General features: G+C 35.1%; 1 protein-coding gene across 4 annotated transcripts in view; it reads right to left on the reverse strand.

The window, feature by feature from the left end:
- Positions 1-19,893, reverse strand: part of SCAF11 (SR-related CTD associated factor 11) — a 71,438-nt gene that overhangs the window by 8,627 nt on the left and 42,918 nt on the right. For all 4 annotated transcript variants that reach the window (XM_023256982.2, XM_023256983.2, XM_023256980.2 and 1 more), the window contains 7 exons: positions 17,800-17,900; positions 15,406-15,467; positions 8,777-8,835; positions 8,290-8,399; positions 7,206-7,307; positions 5,307-5,413; positions 1,911-4,628 (listed from right to left, as the gene is read on the reverse strand). In XM_023256982.2, the coding sequence (XP_023112750.1) occupies positions 1,911-4,628; positions 5,307-5,413; positions 7,206-7,307; positions 8,290-8,399; positions 8,777-8,835; positions 15,406-15,467; positions 17,800-17,900 (3,259 nt within the window). The remainder of the gene's footprint in view (positions 1-1,910; positions 4,629-5,306; positions 5,414-7,205; positions 7,308-8,289; positions 8,400-8,776; positions 8,836-15,405; positions 15,468-17,799; positions 17,901-19,893) is intronic.

Genomic DNA, 19,893 nt, shown 5'->3' on the forward strand with positions numbered 1-19,893 from the left:
GAACTCCTGGGACTTCATCAAGATAAAAGTCTCCTGCACCATGAAGGAAACAATAAAAAAAACTAATGGGAGAAGATATTTGCAAATGACATATCGGATAAAGGGCTAGTATCCAAAATCTATAAAGAACTCATCAAACTCAACACCCAAAAAATAAATAATCCAGTGAAGAAATGGGCAGAGGACATGAACAGACTTTACTCCAAAGAAGACATCCAGATGGTCAACAGACACATGAAAAGATAGATAGATGCTCAATATCATTCATCATCAGGGAAATACAAATCAAAACCACGAGATATAACCTCACTCACATCTGTCAGAATGGCTAACATGAACAACTCAGGCAACAACAGATGTTGGCGAGGATGCGGAGAAAAGGGGAATCCTTTTGAACTGTTGGTGGGAATGCAAACTGGTACAGCCACTCTGGAAAACAGTATGGAGGTTCCTCAAAAAGTTAAAAATACAACTATCCTATGACCACAACTGCACTACTAGGTATTTATCCAAAGGAAACAAAAATGCTCATTTGAAGGGGCACATGTACCCCAATATTTATAACAGTGCTATCAACAATAGACAAATCATGGAAAGAGCCCAAAGTCCATCTACTGATGAATGGATAAAGAAGGAATAGAATTTAATGATTCATCAGTTATATACAATATCTAGTGCTCATAAGTGCCCTCATTAATTTAACCCAGCACCCATTTAGCCCATCCCTCCACCCAACACCCCTCCAGCAACCCTCAGTTTGATCACTAAATAATATTCATGGAAAACTCAATGAAATATTACTCAGTGATCAAAACGAATGAAATCTTGCCATTTTGCAACAACATGGATGGAACTGGAGAGTATTATGTGAAGCGAAATCAGTCAGAAAAAGATATATATCATATGATTTCACTTATACGTGGAATTTAAGAAAGAAAACATGAACACAGGGAAAGGAAAGGTAAAATAAGATAAAAACAGAAAGGGAGGCTTTGGGGCACCTGAGTGGCCGACTTCGGCTCAGGTCATGATCTCATGGTTCGCGAGTTCAAGCCCCGCGTCTGGCTCTGGGCTGACAGCTCAGAGCCTGGAGCCTGCTTCGGATTCTGTGTCTCCCTCTGTCTGCCCCTCTGCTGCTTGCACTCTGCCTCTTGCATTGTCTCAAAAATAAATAAACATTAAAAAAAAAAAAAAAAAACCCAGAAAGGAAGGCAAACCATAAGAGACTCATTATTTTTTTTTTAATGTTCATTTCTAAGAGAGAGAGAGAGGCAGAGCATGAGCGGGGCAGGCAGGGGTTGGGGGGCACAGAGAGAGAAGGAGACACAGAATCCAGAGTAGGCTCCAGGCTCTGAATCGTCAGCACAGAGCCTGATGTGGGGCTCGAATTCATGAGCTGTGAGATCACGACCTGGGCCAACATCAGACGTTTAACCAACTGAGCCACCCAGGTGCCCCCATAAGAGACTCTTAAATAAAGAGAACAAACAGGGTTGCTAGAGGGGTGTTGGGTGGGAGTATAGGCTAAATGGGTGATGGGTATTAAAGAGGGCACTTGTGATGAGCACTGGATATTGTATGTAAGTGATGAATCACTAAATTCTATTCCTGAAAACCAATACTATATGTTAACTAACTTGAATTCAAATTTAAAAAAGTCCCAAGTTCTTCTATTGTAGCCACCTGTACTTAAACTAGTTAAGCCTTTGACAAGATTGGAGGGAGGGGCAGTAAAAAAGGCAATAAATACTGACATATATGTATATATTTATATAATGCAAAGTGACTTGTTAAATGGGATTTAACATTTTACTGTAAGTACAGATCATTACAATTCATATATATGAAGTTTTAAATTTATAATCCCTTTCCTCAAATAAAAGTGTTACTAAATAAACACAGTATGTTACCTTGTTCAGTTGCTTCTTCTTCTTGTCTCATCCATCCAGACTGTGGACCTGAAGAATTCCTCCCTCGTCTTGAGTAATAGTTTTGTACATCTGCTGGTAGAGTCTTTCTCACAGCCCAACTAGATGCAGATGTCCACCCAGATCTATCTGCCGGTGTATCAAATGAGAACTCTTGCTCATTTTTCCGTTTATAGGGTTGCTGTTCCACAAACTTGAAAGACTCATTCCCTGAACTATTTGAATTCCCTGAGAGGGGTTTTCGGTTTTGCCACCGATTTTCATTCTGATCTGTATAGGCAAAACCACCTCTGTAAGTGCCTCTGCCACGGTTACCTCTACCACGGTTAGACATCCAACCTGAACCAAAGTTTTTATTCCAAGAATTCCCTGAATTTTCATTTCTGTTTTCTTCCCAGTGAGAATCTTTTAACTTTTCTGGATTTCTGGTCCTTGGATCAGGCCCAGAATTTATTTTTTCTGTTACCCAACTGGGACAATCATTTCTATGTTTGTCAGCAGAATTTGGATCCTCAGCATCTGGACTGATGTCATTTTTTTCTTTTCTTGTATTTTCATTCTGTTTCTCTGGATCATTCTTTCTGTACCGATCATTTCCTCGTGGACATCTCCAACCATCATTTGCCCATCTTTCCTTCCACCGAGGAGAGTAAGTGTCTCTGTCATTTCTACTGAATGATGAACTCTTAATTTTTGTTCTAGATCTTGATGGTGACCTCGAACGAGATCTGGACCTAGACCATCTCCTCGTTCTTCTTTCTCGATCTCGATCTCGATCTCTCCGTGACCCATCTCTATCACTTTCTCTTTCTCTGCTCCGAGACCTGGATTTTTCTCTTGGGGAGGAATCTTTCACTCTTGACTGAGATCTTCTGTTTTCTCTCGAAGTGTCTCTTTTGGGGGAGAGTGATGCAGATCTTTTGCCTTCCTTCGTACTATCTCTTTTTGGAGATCGAGACTGAGATCGTCGCCTTTCTTTTGCGATATCCTGCTTTGGGGACTGAGAACGAGATTTTCTACGTCCTCTTGCAGATTCTTTCTTGGGAGATGGTGATCGAGACTTCCTGCTTTCTTTTCCAGTTTCTCTTTTGGGAGATGGAGACTGAGACCGCTTCTTTTCTCGTGCAGTGTCTCTGTTGGGAGACCAAGTTGTAGATGGGGAGTGAAATCTAGATCTTCGGGTACGAGGCTTTTTGGCTTTCTCCATCACATCTACTGGGCTTTCAGATGGCTGAGATACAGTTTCAACCTTTCCATTTGCAGGATCCGAAGATGGCATATTATTTTGAGAACTGTGCTCCACAGAATTTTCATTCAATTGTGTGGCATCAGCATTTACAGGAGGTTCAATTTCAGATTCATTCTGGTCACTGCAAAATGAATCACATTCCATAGGTATCATTTCATTGTTGTCCTCATTAAAATGCTTCTGAATTTGTTCAATGTGTGTGTTAGGCAATTCTGTAGATCTGGAATGTTCAACAGGAGATTCAGTCTTTTCTTCTAAAGATGTGTCTAATTTGGTGTTAAGATTATTTTTTAATAAATTATTTTCAGAGTCTTGAATACTATTCAAACTTTCTTTCTCTGAAGTATCACATGTTGCAATTATTTCTACATCTTCAGTTTCAACATGCTCAAGCAACTGAGCCTCTGAGCCCTCTATGGATTTTTTGCTCACTGTTTGTATAATTCTTCCCTCAGAAGATTCTAATTTGGGGCCATCTACAAGCTGTTCTGTTTTTACTGTTAAATCTTTATGATCAACAATTTCTACTATAGGACTTTCCATAACTTTTTCTTCATTAACCACTGACTCTGAATTCTCTGGTAACTCATCTAAGCTTGGTACAGGTTGGAATACTTCAACTTCAGATCCTGAACATGTAGGAAGATAATTTGAAGGATGATCTGTACATTTGTCTGCTTTTACCTCTGATTCTGAAGGTCCAGATGTTTGGTCTTGATTTTCCAATGGATCACCTCCTTTTCCAGAAATATTTTTAGGAGTCTCACTTTCTAAACATAAAACATTAGCCTCTACACTTGTATTTTCGACTTTTTGAATATCCTCTTCCTCTCCAACTAGTACAGAAGGATCTTCGGTATGAGACTCAGAATATGAAGATTCCACTGCTTCCTCTGTATCATGGTTCTCAGTATGTTCCTCACTTTCTTCTACCTGTTCACTGCAACTTCTCAAGCCATTAGCAGACTCATTTTCGACACTTGCTGGCACAGTACAACTGTTACTACTTTCTGCATCTGATTGGTGCTCTTTCTCTAACACAGGTGGTGTGTCAGATTCTGCTGTTTCTTCATCTACTGAATCACTGGAAGATGATTTTTCAGGGGGAGGTATAGAGCTCCGAAGTTTCTTTTTCAATAAAGGTTGTTTTCTTCCTCTTCTTACAGACTTCCGTTTTGGAGCCTGTCTTGTTTGCTTTTCTGACATGGCTGAAGAGGACACACTTACAGATGGATTGTTGTTATCTGGGGCATCACACCCAGAATTATTTGATACTGGGGATTTCTGGGACTGACTGACTGTTTCAGCTCTTGTATTACGTGTAGATCTCCTTGTAGGAGTTGTTGCTGCAGGTTTTCGTCTTGATCCTCTGGTGTTTGATGTACCAGAAGTTTGCTTCTTCTCTTCTCCTTCTTGAGTATGTGCTAATGCATATCCCTTGCAAGAGGTACCTAATGATACATATTTTTTTAAAGTAAAAAGTTTGTTTCAATAAATGATAATAGTCTGGCTTTAGCCTATGTTAGCATAAAATACATGTCTATAATAGAGTGAAACAAAATATACTTATGAATCAAATTATGAATAAGCACATAGCTACTAACATCTAAGTAACAGCAGGTATTTACCTAGTTCTTTTAATGCTATGGAAATGAGTTATCACAAGATTTGAATTCATGTGGGCAATTTAAAGGGGTAAAAAAAAAAAAAAGAAAATATGTTTGGTCTGACAACTACCATCTTGGTATTACGTAGGCAAAACGTAAGAGGAAACAAGAGTCATCCACAAATATATAAAGACTGAAACTATTTGTTCACAATTAATGAGATGTAACTTCTAAAGATCTACATTTTGGACACTGAAGCCCTAAACAGAAAGGAGACTTCTAACCAGTTCCTCAAAGTATTGAAGATGTAATTTCTTAAAGTAAAAAAAAAAAAAAAAAAAAAAAAAAAAATTCTAACTGGAACAATTTAAAAGTCAATGCCTGTCCAAATATTTACAGAAATCCATAGAACTTACTATCTACATTTTATTTTTATAGCTTTTCTAAGTCATTAACACTTTTTAGGATATTGAAAAAAGCTAATTATTTTTTAATAACTAGAAAACATTTCACAAACTTTACCAAAATTTTCTAAAGATATGGTACTTGTTGGAAAAATAGTTCTTGGCAACACAGAAGAGATGAGAGGAAGCACTTGTGTTTCAATATTCCAGGGTCTAAAACCAATTCTGAAAATTCAAAACAAAACAAAGACATTTTTGTTTAAATGTTTTAAAAAAATTATACCAACTATTTAAAATTATTCATTTTTCCAAATGAGGTTAGCAACTTTAAAATACAGTGTACTTAAATGATTTTTTGCCAAAATAAGTAAAAATGCAAATTCAAGGTTACTCATTGTTCAAAGATGGCTGCCAACTGGCTACAAAGAAAAACCTTTTAAAAGCATGTTTTTCTGATAAATTAATGGCAAGAGGGTTGAACGGTAACTTCATATATAATACATGTTTTTCTTTTAAGTAATTGAATGTAATATTTTGTCAAAAAAACTTTTAGCTTTTATTCTTCTCCATTCTAAAAAAAATCAACTTGGATAATAAAATGTATAAATAAATAAAATGCACAGATTTTAAGTATACAGTTTGATGACCTGTGACTAATATATATACATATATACGTATATATATATATATGTATATATATATATATACGTATATATGTATATATGTGTATATATATATATATATATATATATATATATATCTGTGTAAGCACCACCACCACCCCAAACCAAGAAACGGAACATTTCCACCAACCAGAAAGTGCCTTCATGCCCCTTGCACCGCCCCCCTTCCCTTTCTGGACAACCAAAGAGATAATTTAGCCAAGTTAATCAAATCAAGGTTTTAAAGAAATTAGCAAGGTTAAAGAGAAATCAGTCCATGAATAAATAACAAAACTTAGAAACAGAACAGTATCACTTGAATTTCAAGCATATCATACAGACATGGTTATCATATTTTTGTTAGATTTGTTTTATAGCATGTATCAAAAAGTAAAAACATCAAAATAAATAATTTTTTTTAGAAAAGAACTGATTTCTATTGCTTTATTATATTGTAAAGTTTCTCAACCTAAGCTCCTAGTGTTCTTATGGACCTAAGTTTCTGCATCAAAATCCAATCCACTCTCAGCTTTTTTCTGATTCTTATTTGTTCAGTTCAGGTCTCCTAACAAAAAACTACTTTTATCCAGTATAATGTGAGATTATGGACTAGGTGGAGAAAAGCTTCAAAAACACTGTGCAACTTGTACACACACAAAAATATATAACTCTGATATTTTACATTATATATATCTGGACTTCCTATTTTTACTTCTATTGATGCTCCACCATCATCTAGATGGTGAAGGTCCTATGCAGAACTATACTGCAGTTTATATACGGTAAAGTTATAACGTTACAGGAATAAATATAAAACTCAGGCAAGGACCTTAATCTTTACAAGGGAACTTGAAGTATATATATATTACACCTAGCAATGTGACAGTAGCTTCAGGACTTAAACTAAGAAAGGTCTGTATTATAGAAAGTCATGAATGCCAGGGCAAAGTATAAAGAGTTGATCAAATAGTTATTGAGAAGACTCTTATAGAGATGTAAAGGTCATGACAAAAGCAGTGCATCAGCTAACAGCACAAAGGTAAGATTGGAATGGGGGAAACAGAAGGATGACAGATCTGAGTACTATTATTAATAATGAATCTTATCATTTTGGTGCTCTCTCTTTTAAATGATTCAAATATCTTAATACTTATTAAACAGATAAATAGGGGTACTTTTTAAGGAGTTCTTTAAATAGCAATCTTCTTTAGGTATTTGAAACACCACGTTTAATTTGCACAAAACTTTCTTAGAAACACAACTATTGATTAAGATACCTCTGTGCTTAAGTATTTTAATGGTATCCTGTGCTCATGTTAACATGCGAACACTTTGATAAACAATTTTTTTTTTACCTTCCAATCCCAGGTGATGTATCAGGAAACCATGACAATTCCAATTCCTGTCTCTTCTGCCTAATCAATGTATTCATTTCATTGACCTCTATAAATTCTGTACTGAAAGATAAATTTTAGACCTTCATCAGAACTCCAAAAATTTAAGTTCGGCATAACAAGTGGGTTATATCATGAATAGGAAAAATTTTTGTACCTAACATTATAAACCACATTTAAAAGAAGTACCTTTTTCTAAACACCTTCAAAATGAATTCATTCCTGTAAATTTTTTACATTACAAATCAAAATTATATTGATTTGATTCATAAAAATAATGCTTGAATTTATATCTTAGGTGACAGGATATTTTTAAAAAGTCAATTTAGAATAATATCCATGTTACTGACAGAAAAAAGCAACACTATTTTCTATGAACCATGAACCAACCATGAACCAAAGCTGTAGCAAGCAATCCCAGTAGAAACTGTACCTGCAACAATTTCCCAACAGAAACTAAGTGTAAGACAAAAGGAAAAAATAGAGGAAGGTATAGTTACTGTAATCAAAACAGATATAGTTCAGCTTTTTAAAAGGCTACTCAGATGTTACTGTTTTCTTTGGTACCTTGAGCCAAGCTCTAAAATTAAATCATACAATCTTAAACCTGTCTTCTTCATTTAACCAAAGCTAAGTGATTTTAAAACCCCAACTTAATCTTCAGATTCCACAAACATCTACTTAGTATCCATATGCCAGTCACTACAGATTCAAAGACGACTGGATCTACTCTAAAAGGGTTCTTCTTGATTAAATTTAGCAAGTAGCTTTACTTATCTATCAAATAAAAAGCCTGTGTAGAACAACTCATTATTAATGAAAACAAAACCCACTAGATCATAGGCAGTCATCACATAATACAGAGGGTCACAAAATAATAGGTGATCTCCTTCCCTGAACTAATTTATTTTCCAGGAGAAACAAAAACAAAATACAAGGTGAGCCTTTATGTTTATTGAGCCAAAACTTAAATTTTTACTGAAAATTAATTATAATAATTAAACATCAAGTATAAAAGCATCCATTAAAAGTAATAAATACTAACCAGTAAGTTCTACAGGTAAAAGAAGATTCTCCAATGTGATTACTAGAAGAAAACATATTGGAGAAAAAATTTCTGAAGCACTGACTTGTACACTGATTTGATCTTCGGGGCTAGAAAAGTAAAAAGAAGTTAGTGAAACAGCAAACAAAAAACCTCCATAATTGGTAATAGTTATAATTTAAACATTTTGATATACCTGAGTTACAGAGTTATGGATTAAACAACCATAAGGTGTTATTATATAAGAAAAAGATTTTTCTTTGTTTGAACAAGCCTTATTAATTTTGTTTAATGTTTATTTTATTTTTGAGAGAGAGAGAGAGAGAGAGAGAGAGAGAGAGAGAGAGAGAGAGAGAGGCAGGCAGAGAATCCCAAGCAGGCTCTGTGCTGACGTAGGGCTGGAACCCATGAACCATGAGATCATGACCTGAGCTGAAGTCAGACGCTTAAATAGACTGAGCCACCAGGTGCCCCTATTTTTACAAACCTTATTTATCTTTATTGTTGCATTTTTCTTTCCTTCCATTTCACTGTGTGTAGGGTTTCCTGTACAAAGACATAAAAAGATTCTGTTACCTTGTCTTAATTTTTATTTCAAAAGGTTGTAAACCAGTACTGATACTGGCATATACTGGCATACTGACAAGAGAAAATTAAAATATGTAGAAAAGTTAAATTTAAAATAATAGTATTTGCATTTATATAATTTTTCCAAATGCTAATTTTATCTTGTTAAGCTGCAGGTACAAAGAAAAAGCCACAACACAAAACAACTGGTGTGAAGCATGCTCAGATTATCAGTATGAAAATTCTAGTCAACATTTTCTGGCAGCCTATGCAAACTTAAACCATCTTGTTACCAAAAAAAAAAAAAAAAATACACATACACACACAAGATGTGAAATTATTTAATATCAGTAACACACTTAATATGTTCTTTCCAGCTATAACCTAAAAATCAGGCAGTTAACTGACCTCAAGTAGGAGCTGACTAGAGAACTGGGATCATCAGCCCTTGTCAGCCATAAATTATGATTTAGCTCCTGGCACCAACATCAAGTACCCTCCTTCTTCCTCAAACTTTATAATTAAAATTAAGAAGTGCAGAAGTGTTGATAAAATAGCCCTCTGTTACAGCAATGTTTATGGCTACACTGCTTATGATTTGGGTATTTCTGGTTTTACCTGTCACATCTGCAAATTTATTTCAATGGATACAAATTTCCACACTAAGAAAAATAAAGGACAATTTCTGCTAACCACAAAAATTGTGTTAACATCTTTATAGATTATGGCTTCTAGTTGTTCTTCATGAAGCCTATATTAATAGTCATCTTTACCTATCAATACACTTGGTGTCTGTAATAAACCGCTACTGGTACTATGGTCATTGCTCTCACCTCAGAACTCTAGAAAAAGTGTACAGTGAAAATGACAATAGGTCTTTTCAATCTTCTGCCTTGCTTGCCTCACAAAGGGCCTAGTGACTTTGTTAAAAATAAATTATTCTAGTGAGGAGGCCTGTTTCCTGCTCATGTAAAGACCATATGTATTTGGGGTGTCTTCTGTCAGTCCAGTTGGTAATAGGCTACTTTCTACTTAATAGCATACTAATTTCCATTTAAGTTACTACACAACAGCTGTTTGGTTTCCTGCTATTTTTGCATCCTTCACACATTTCCCACCCAGAAGTGTTCTAACAAATGTAATTTCAACAATGGGGAAAGAGGGGTGCTGGCTGAGTTCCAGGAGCTTATTTTCTTATTCGTCAATGCATATTTAAAAGATGATAATGATTTTTTTTAATTGCATAAAGAAGCCAGGAATAAAAAAGTGTGATAGGTACCCAGCCACATTCTTAGAAGTAACTATTTCCTTCAGCTAGACACAGTTTTGCTGTATTGTAGCTATACAGCGTCCTTTACACCCTAATGGGTAGGTAAGGTTTTGTTTTCATTCAGGTTTCATTCATTTACTACTTACTGAGTATATTGCGTTTACATAGAAGGAATGCTATGCAAACCTATCTCAGGAAGCCATTAGAATGCTCTCTACAGGAAGAACTGTTTGTTTTCTGCCAATGTTAAATATGAGTATCTAGTCCAAATGGTATTTCACCTATTTCTGGGTAATTTTCAGGTAATTACTGAGCAACTCCAATAACAATCTCAAAAACATTCAATACTGGTGGATTTATCTAAATTGTGGTCTCCTAGAGACCATTTCACAAATCCACCCTACTAATCTACCTTTGGACAGCAATGATAGGCCTTTTCATTTCTTTATTTATTTTTGAGAGAGAGAGAGAGAGAGCGAGCGATCGAGTGCACACGAGCAGGGGAGGGGCAGAGAGAGAGAGAGAGAGAGAGAGAGAGAGAGAGAGAGAGAGAGACAGACAGAATTCGAAGCAAGCTCCAGGCTCTGGGCTGTCAGCATAGAGCCCGAGGCAGGGCTCGAACCCATGGGCCACAAGATCATGACCTGACCCGAAGGTGGACGCTCAACCGAGTCACCCAGACACCCCTTTTCATTTCACCCCCCAAGCACCCCTTTTCATTTTTTATCAATCAAGTAATACATGTATATACTTTAAGTAGTCAAACAGCACTTCTAGGCTTAAAGAGAAATTCCCATTCCCTAAAAGCACTCATCAAATCCCTTCAGTGTTTTTTCTAATATTTGCCTCTTTATCCTCTTTATTTCTAAATAACATGCTTATACTACTCTACCTTGATTTTTTTGGTTTCAGGTATTTTCTAATTTTTTTTTTTTTTTTACCATAGCAGATAAAGGCTTTATTCTTCTACCACTTCCCTACCCACGTCCTTAGGTGCTTCCACCCACTGTTCCTTTTAATATATCAACATTTGATATAAGCAGTACTACATTATTGTAACTATATAAACATTATTCACAGCTGAACCATGAACTTAATTATTATTTTTCTTTTACAACATCTTGCTTTTCCTAAGGTTAATAACTACTTTTTTTTCTCTATATTACCTATCATTGATTTAACTAACACTACAAGTATACATTTCCTCTTAATACAAACACATTAATGCATCTACCTAGTCTGTTTCCCACTCTCTTGGAAATACTTTTCCTTTTTCCTGCTCCAGTCTGAACTGGTAACTCTAAAAGTTGTTTAACAGATCATTCTCAACTATCTTCTATCATTCTAATAATCCCATTTATCTTTGTGCTGGGTCGGAACTCATTTTCTGAATCTCACATTGTTCATTTATTTTCTCATTTAGTGGAGCATGCACCCCCTCCAGTAGAAATCTGAGAAAGGGTGTATGAGAATCAATTTTTGAGCTCTTACATGTTTGAGAATGTATTTATTCTACCCTAACACTTGACTGTCAGTTTAACAAGGTTTAGAATGTCCTTGGTTAGTAATTATTTTCCCCCAAATTTTCAAGGCATTGCTCTAGTGCTCCATCCGTTGTTGATAACATTCTTTTATACATGGTCTGTTCTCTCTCCAGAACCTCTTAGGAAATTGTGATCTGTAGTGTTCTGGAATTTTATGAAACATGTCAGTTCTTTCCTAATTTACCAGGTGTTAGGTTAAGTCTTTATCTGGATACTCACACCCTACTATTCTGAGAAGTTTCCTTTGTAGTAACTTTTCTTGATAACTTTCTGCCTTTTGGACTTTTTCCTTTTTGAAATTTTATTATTCAGTACTGAACCTCACAGACTAATATGTTGTCTGGTTAACTTTTCATCCCACTTTCTGAGATTTCTCAGCTTATCATCTATCCCTGAATTTTTAAAATTTATACTATATTTTTCATTTCCAAAAGTTTTCTTTCTTTAGTCTTTCCTGTTTCAATGAGGAAGTATCCCTTCTCTTATCTCTGACCATATTAATTTTTAAGTTGTTCCCTATTTCCCAACACTTGGTTTGTTCTATCAGGTTCCTTTTATCTCTGTTTTGACCTCTGTTATATTGGAGGTTTCCCTCAAATACCTGGTGATCCTTAATTTGTGGGACACTAAAATACTGATTGAAAATGGTGAGGATTGGTGGTCAGAGCCTTTCAACTAATGGGTTTCACTGTAGGATGATCAAGCAAAGATCTGGCTTTTTCATTTGTAGACTCCCAAATATCAATATTTCAAGTCTTTTCTCTTAGGCAAGACAATAACCCAGAAGATGTCTCCTATCTCCCACTTTGGAAAACTTAATTTCCCTCTCTTTAGGGTTATTCCTCTATCCTCATTTGTGCCAGACTTTAATCTGGTTTAATCATTCCTTCTAGAGAGTAAGCCTCCAGTCTTTACCTGGGTGTAGACTACTCCTCCTACCCTGTTCAACCAAGAATCTGCAGGATAAAGTCCTTTAAAACATTTTTACCAATTCTGTTTTTTGGCACCACCCATATCTCTGCCTTCAAAGATAATGGAGACCTTCAGATTCAAGACAGTCTAAGGATCTGTGGTATGTGAACTGATATCTTCTAAACTCCACTCTCCCCATGAAAAGTTTAGATTTCAGCTTTCTGCTAAGACAATTTTTTTTAAGTGAACTCCACATACAACGTGGGGCTTGAACTCACAACTCAAGAGTTGCACGCTCTACTAACTAGGCCAGCTAGGAGCCCCATCTACTAAGACAATTTACCATTCACCTCACACAATCACTTTCAAGACTTGTGAACATCTTTTATCTGCTGTCTCTTCTCTCCAGTTCTTTGTCTTGTGGCTTTAAATTTTTCATTCCTTTGTTCTCAATTTGGTAGGGTTTTGGGAAGGATTAGAGAATTAAACAGGTGCTATGCTTATCAATCTGGTATGCTTAGTTGGAAGCTTGTCTTGTTTGAATTCAGCATATCCTAAAACATGTTTCATGAAATACTAATCCCAAAAGATGTTTCATGAAAACATCTTTTTCTACAATAGAAACTAGTATAAAAAAGGTTCTTAGCTTAGAGCCCAGTACTTGGCAGGAACCCAATTACAATTTGATTAATTGATTCCAAAGTTAATAAAGCCATAATTAAATGGATTTAGCATATACTTAAAGGAGTACTCCATTAAGAAATGCCTGAAAAGGGTATACTTTTTATAAACTACATCAATTATAAAATATTAGCCCAAACCAAAGATTAATGTTCATTCTAAGAACAAAGTAGATGAAAGAGTTCAAAATTAAAAAAATATGACAACTCAGTTATCTAGCATTAGTGAAGAATGAAAAGTGACATTTCCTTAACAAATCTGCCAAAAGGTAGGTTAGCTGACCTTCCTCAGTATCTTCAGTGAGGCAACACTATCTTCCTTAAATGAAGAAACTAAATTAAACAGTTTACATAATTTTCCTAGAGTCACAGATGATTTAATGGAAAAACCAGTACAAAACCCAAGAGGCCCAACTTCCAATAAAATTCTCTACGAGGCCTGCTAGACTTTTACTAATGTTATACTAATAATTTATAATCTAGATAAAAAAATTTCATAGCCTCTTATGCTCTATTCATTAGTTTGAGTAGTATATAAGATAAAGATAAATAACTTCAGGCATAAATGCACATTCCTGCTTCTAAAATTAAGCAGTCCCAGGTAAAGGGACAAGGTTTTCTCAAGTTTTTTTATAAAAAGAAATTTAAAGTACCCTTAAAACACAATGGCTCATGTTCAGTGTAACTGGGTAAACAAATAAAGACGTATTTAATTTGTATAACTTGCCATTACCTCTACCTTCACATTAACTTAATCTCTTAGTCCTGTAAGACATTTCCCCATAAGTAACTGTGTATCAGTACTTCTGTAGTACCTACTCATAAACTACAATGAAGATTTCTGACTATCCTAAATCAAACAAATAATTCAGGCATCTTAAGTAGGCACAGCGCTAGGTTAGAGGCCTTGGACAGTGTTAGATCCTCTGGCAGAAATAGTCTTCTCCCTAAAAATAAGTCCAGGCAGAAGATATATGCTACAGGAAATACAATAGTCTTAAAATTAAGATTACTATAGTGAAAGCATACCACATTATAGCGAGAAAATCTATAACATCATTTAATCTTCCTCAGCAGTAAATTTTATATCAGTTCCTAGAGTTACTGAGCAAAGACTATCCATAAAAAAAGGATGCTAATATATAGCAATGACAGAAAAACAAAGTTTTGATATCTAAGGTTTTTAACAAAAGAAAAATGCTATCTGACCATGGAAGTCCTTGTAGTGCAATTCATGTTAATAGCAAATTCAGAGGCAGGAAATGTGAGGATCTATAAACCTGAGAGGTCATGTTAATTCCAATCAGAGAAAGTAACAACATCCAAACTTCATAAATGTATAAAAAATGAGTTGATTATCATTTAAGAACAATGAATTCATTACTTCTATCTATAAATAAAAATTCACTGTACCCTAACCTGCAAAATAAATGCTCACCACTTGTTTACAAACAGCTCAGTAAGTTGTTCTTCTGAACAGCCTCAGTACTGAGGAGGAGTCACAAAGCACTACCATACCATTTTTCTCAGGCCCTATTGCAAAGCTTTCCTGTATGAGAGAACCATGTACTACACAAGAACAAAAGACAGTAACATTTAACTGCTCCTGTAGATAAATATGTAAGAGGTGCTTTGTTTCCAAACAAAGTTTCAAATTAGAAGTGTAGCTAGAGGCCAAACCACAACTTCTGGAAACTGTGAACTACTCACTGTCACAGACCTCCCAGCAACTGTAAGGCTGCTACTTACAGTTTCTGGCCGGCAAGGTATTTTATCTCATCTTCCCTAAGGACTTCTGCACTAATGACTGGGGTAAGACCATGTGCACGCTGCTAACCACCAACTAATTAGAAGACACACTTCTCTTCCTTTTCTAACACAAACACACATACACATGCGTATACACATGTACTCAATCACAATCTCTTCCCTCCCTCCAAGCAGAGCATAAAAAGGGTTGGGACAGAGAACAGCAAAAACCACTCCAGGAAGAAAACAGTTTACATAGGACTGACACAATGTACAGAGCTCAGTGGCTTCTAGAGATGACTATTTTCCAAACCAAGAGTAAGAACTTTAACACAAATAGTAAAGTAAGAAACAAAAAAAGGTAGGAAATACAAATTAAAAAAAAGTCACTTACTGTGTGTTATCTTCAAATCATAAAGTTTTGCACATAATAGATCTTCTTTTATGACTTTTTTCCTGCAAACATCAATAAAGAGGTGAAATAACTAAAAGAAAATTGTCACTCTGCTCATTTATTTACAATTCACCGTCAACCAAAATGAAATTATGCACGAGGTTTTAAATTCTAGCAAAGAAAGCATGACTAGCGGCCACTCCCACTCCTATGACTTACAATGGAGGTTCATTACCAAAAAACAAAAAACCATCGCAATCTCTTCCCCTGGAACTAACAGAAGTATCGGGAAAGGGGGAGGGGGGTGTCAGGGTTTTTTACTGCTTTAGAAGGGAGAGGCAACAATGAATGGATATCCAAGTGCTGTAAAGACTAGGTTACATGCAGGAAATATAAGACTGAATGAGATGCTAAAAACATCCACAGAGTCCAAAACGAATGTACTATATTCAACAGTTGATAGACTTTCCACCTTGGGAGGAATCATGAAGGGGATGACTTGGTGGATAAAAGCAGATTATTATTTCTGTATACCATCCCACTACCACAAATCCCTGAGAAAAAGCAGTCAAACATACGGACTACCTCAGCTGTGTTAGACCCACGATATGACTCTGTTACAGGATGTACAGTGATGATCACTATACTCTCAGGTAGGGTAATTCAGAGAAAGCACAAAAATGCATGTCCGTGACAGTCATAGCTAGTGATAATGTATCAAGAATGAAGCTGCAGAAGTTCTTCAGTGTGCCTGAGGAAAGTGTGCTACTATCTTCTATTTAAAAATAAATGCAGGGGCGCCTGGGTGGCACAGTCGGTTGGGCGTCCGACTTCAGCCAGGTCGCGATCTCGCGATCTCACAGTCGTGAGTTCGAGCCCCGCGTCAGGCTCTGGGCTGATGGCTCAGAGCCTGGAGCCTGTTTCCGACTCTGTGTCTCCCTCTCTCTCTGCCCCTCCCCCGTTCATGCTCTGTCTCTCTCTGTCCCAAAAATAAATAAACGTTGAAAAAAAAAATTAAAAAAAAAATAAATAAAAATAAATGCAAAACTCAAAAACTGACTCATACAGTTAAAAGAAAATCTTAATAAAATTTCTGTAATGCAGTTACTAACTTGGATTTATGGTTGGGCTCTCGGAATGGGTGTCCCATAAATCCCTTAAAATCATATACAAACGTAGGTTTTATGACATGTTTTTCTGGTAGAAGGTGTCTATAGCCTTCTTTAGATTCTCAAAGAAGTCCATAACTTCCAAAAAGAGCTGAAGAGTTGCAGGATTATAAATTGTGGCATGATTTAATGAACCTTAAGAATTACTGTCAACTGTTTTAGTAACTAAATAAATATACTCTGTTAAGAAATTAATATTCTGATTAAATGTACTAATGAATCAGATTTAGGTATTTTACAATATACATTTCTTAAGAATACAATTTTGGACAGCTCTGAATATATGTCAGATCAAAATGGGCTTAAATTTTAAATGTATCAGAACAATATAAGTATTAATAATAAATTAATTTCCAGTATACTATTAACTCAATTTACTTCAAAAAATATGTTAAATACCTATTAAACTCAAGTACTAATAAGCACTATATTTCTAGGCAATTATGTTTTAAAAACAGTACTTAAAGAAATAAATCCAAACATGTTAAAACATTTTTTAAAACACAAATGGTTGTTATGGTAGGCACCAAGTGCCTGCTACACTTGCTACAATACAAAGAAGTAAAATCAAAAAGATAATAAGCAGCTTCAACTGTAACTGTCTCATGAAGAATATGTGCTATATTATTAGTTACTTCCTACTTTTTGTCCATAAATACTAGAGCAGTGCTACTCAAAATGTGCGGTCAGTGCAACAGTGCTTCTTCATTCCTGGTTTGTCATATACAAAAAATGAGTAAGCTTTAACTTACACTGCTATAACATTTTTATTTCACAAAAATATCTGAACAGATTACAGAAAAAAACTAAAACAAAACAATTCATCAAAGATACAATTCAAATTCTACTCTCAAGATTTCAACTAGTCTTTTTTAAAATTACCAAGTATGTGCTTTAAAAGAATTAAATACATTTAAACTCCACATTGTTAAAAAAAAAAATAAAGCACTTTTTTTTTCTTAATTTTATTTATTTTTTTTTAGAGAGAGAGAAAGTGCAAGTGGGGAGAGGGACAGAGGGAGAGGGAGAGAGAGAGATCTCAAGGAGGCTCCATACTCAGCACAGAGCCCGACGAGGTGCTCAATCCCATGATCCTGGGATCATGAGCCAAAATCAAGAGTGGGACGCTCAACCAAATGAGCCACCCAGGCGCCCCAGCACTTTTCTTATTAGCTATCTTATGGTTCTACACATTTGGACTCCACTTCTACAGTTCATCACTAACCTCATACAGCTTTTAGAATTTTCACGATAGAAGAGCGGTTTCTTAAAAGAGCTTTCGTTTTTCTTGTCTTTTGTTTCTCTCAACTGTCTTTTTACTTGAACCTAGAAGAAAAGCAAAATCATGTATTTAGAGTTGATAATCCAGCATCACAAATGATCACATACCAATTCTCCTTTGAAAGGATAAAAAAATTAAAGAAACGAAAATTGTCTGAATGAAAAGGTAGCCCAAACACACATGCTTATTCATTCACAAGCATGCTAAACCATAAGGCTAGTAGTAAGTGTGCTAAACTCTGGGGAAACAAAATAGTGAGAGGCATGTAAACAGATAAAGTGCTCATGAGCGCAGATCTATTTATACATGTAGGACTAAGAAATTAACTCTATTTGAGGATAACAGAGAAGACTTAAATGAGTAGGTAATTTATGAGTTGGTCTTAACAAGTAGGAATTTATCTAAGGAAAAAATATTCTGAATGGAAGAACAGTGAGAAGCCAATACAGACAGGGAAGAAAATATCAGCAGGATATAAAGTTGATGTAATATATTAGGACCACACTGTAAAGACCCTCAAATAAGAAAACAATACCATGGGAACCAGGAAATAAATGGAGTTATTAAAGCAAGTGAATAAGATGATCAAACTTGATTTTTAGGATAAGCTTTGCCAGTGATGTGGAGAATGAACCAGTTAAGGAGAGACAATAAAGGCCAGGAAACCAGAAGAAAGTTCTTATAATTGTGTAGATCTATACTGTCTGAGACAATAGTTGTTAGCCGCATGTGGCTACTGAGCCCTGAAATGTGGCTTGTTTGAAATGAAATTGTACCTTAAGTGTAAAATATACACTGGATTTCAAAGACATAGAACAACAACAAAAACAGGTAAAATCTCTCAATAATAATCCTCTGAAAATACTATATGTACTCATACTACATATGTTAAATAAAATATATCGTAAAATTATTTTTTACCTGTTATCTTTTTACTCTTTTAAATTAAAGTGGCTACTAAAAATTTTACAGAGTGGCTTGTAGTATATTTCTATTGGCAGAACCAGTATGGATGACAGCGTAAGAGCCTACAAAGAAGTAACAAAAGAGGAATGAAGAAGAAACAAATTTAAGATAGTACACAGGAGGACTAGGCAAAGATGATGGAGAGAGAAAAAAATGGAAAACTCCCAGATGAATTCTGGATTCTAAATAGGGATGACCACAAGTAGTTAAAAACATAAATCTGGTTCTAAGGAAAGAGGTCTCGGCTAGTGATAGAATTTTAGAAGCCATACAACATAGGTAAGAGTTTAAAGCTACTGGAGTACTCGAGAAGACTTAAAAAGTATCCCTAGAAAACTGAAAGGCATTTAAAATTTAAGAAATTATTTCTAAAAAAGAGAGATAGGAAAGAAGATTGTGAAAGGTCAGATAAGTAAAACAAGCAAGCATACATACAAACATTCGTAAAAGGATATCCTATAATAGACCAAAGAAAATAAAGGGCAGTCAAGAGCACCACATGCAGAAAACAAAAAATTATTCTGAACCTTAGTGAGGATAGCTTTAGGAAAATAAAACAATAGGGGTGAATGTTCAATGGGAGTTGAAAAGCAATTGTGAAGAGGGAGCCAAGTACAGATATCTCCTTCAAGTTTAGTTGGAAAGGGATAAAGATAATAAAGTGAAGATTCAGAAGTAAAGGTCAAAGGAAAATATTTAAGAGTATGTAGGTAATATCATGCCATAAGAAATATTTTTTAAGTCTAACCAAATTAGGCTAACACTACACCAAACTTTTAATTTAAGTAAAATATAAACCATATTAAATAAAACATAAATTTCTATTCCGAGCAACAAAACAGTATTTCACATGAAGCAACAAAACAAAATTTTATAGGAAAATATCTTTGGAAGTTAGTTCATGACAATACATATTCAGCAACATAATATACATAGTCTGGAAAAATAGAGAATCTGTCTTTCAGAGAAGCCATGCTTTAAATTTGATCATAATATTACACATTTATACAATGTTGTATCTTTTCTCTAAGACATACTAATTTATATAAATTAATTTAATAGAATTAAATA

The sequence above is a fragment of the Felis catus genome, chromosome B4 (genome assembly GCF_018350175.1).
Source record: "Felis catus isolate Fca126 chromosome B4, F.catus_Fca126_mat1.0, whole genome shotgun sequence".
Classification (NCBI taxonomy): Eukaryota; Metazoa; Chordata; class Mammalia; order Carnivora; family Felidae; genus Felis; species Felis catus.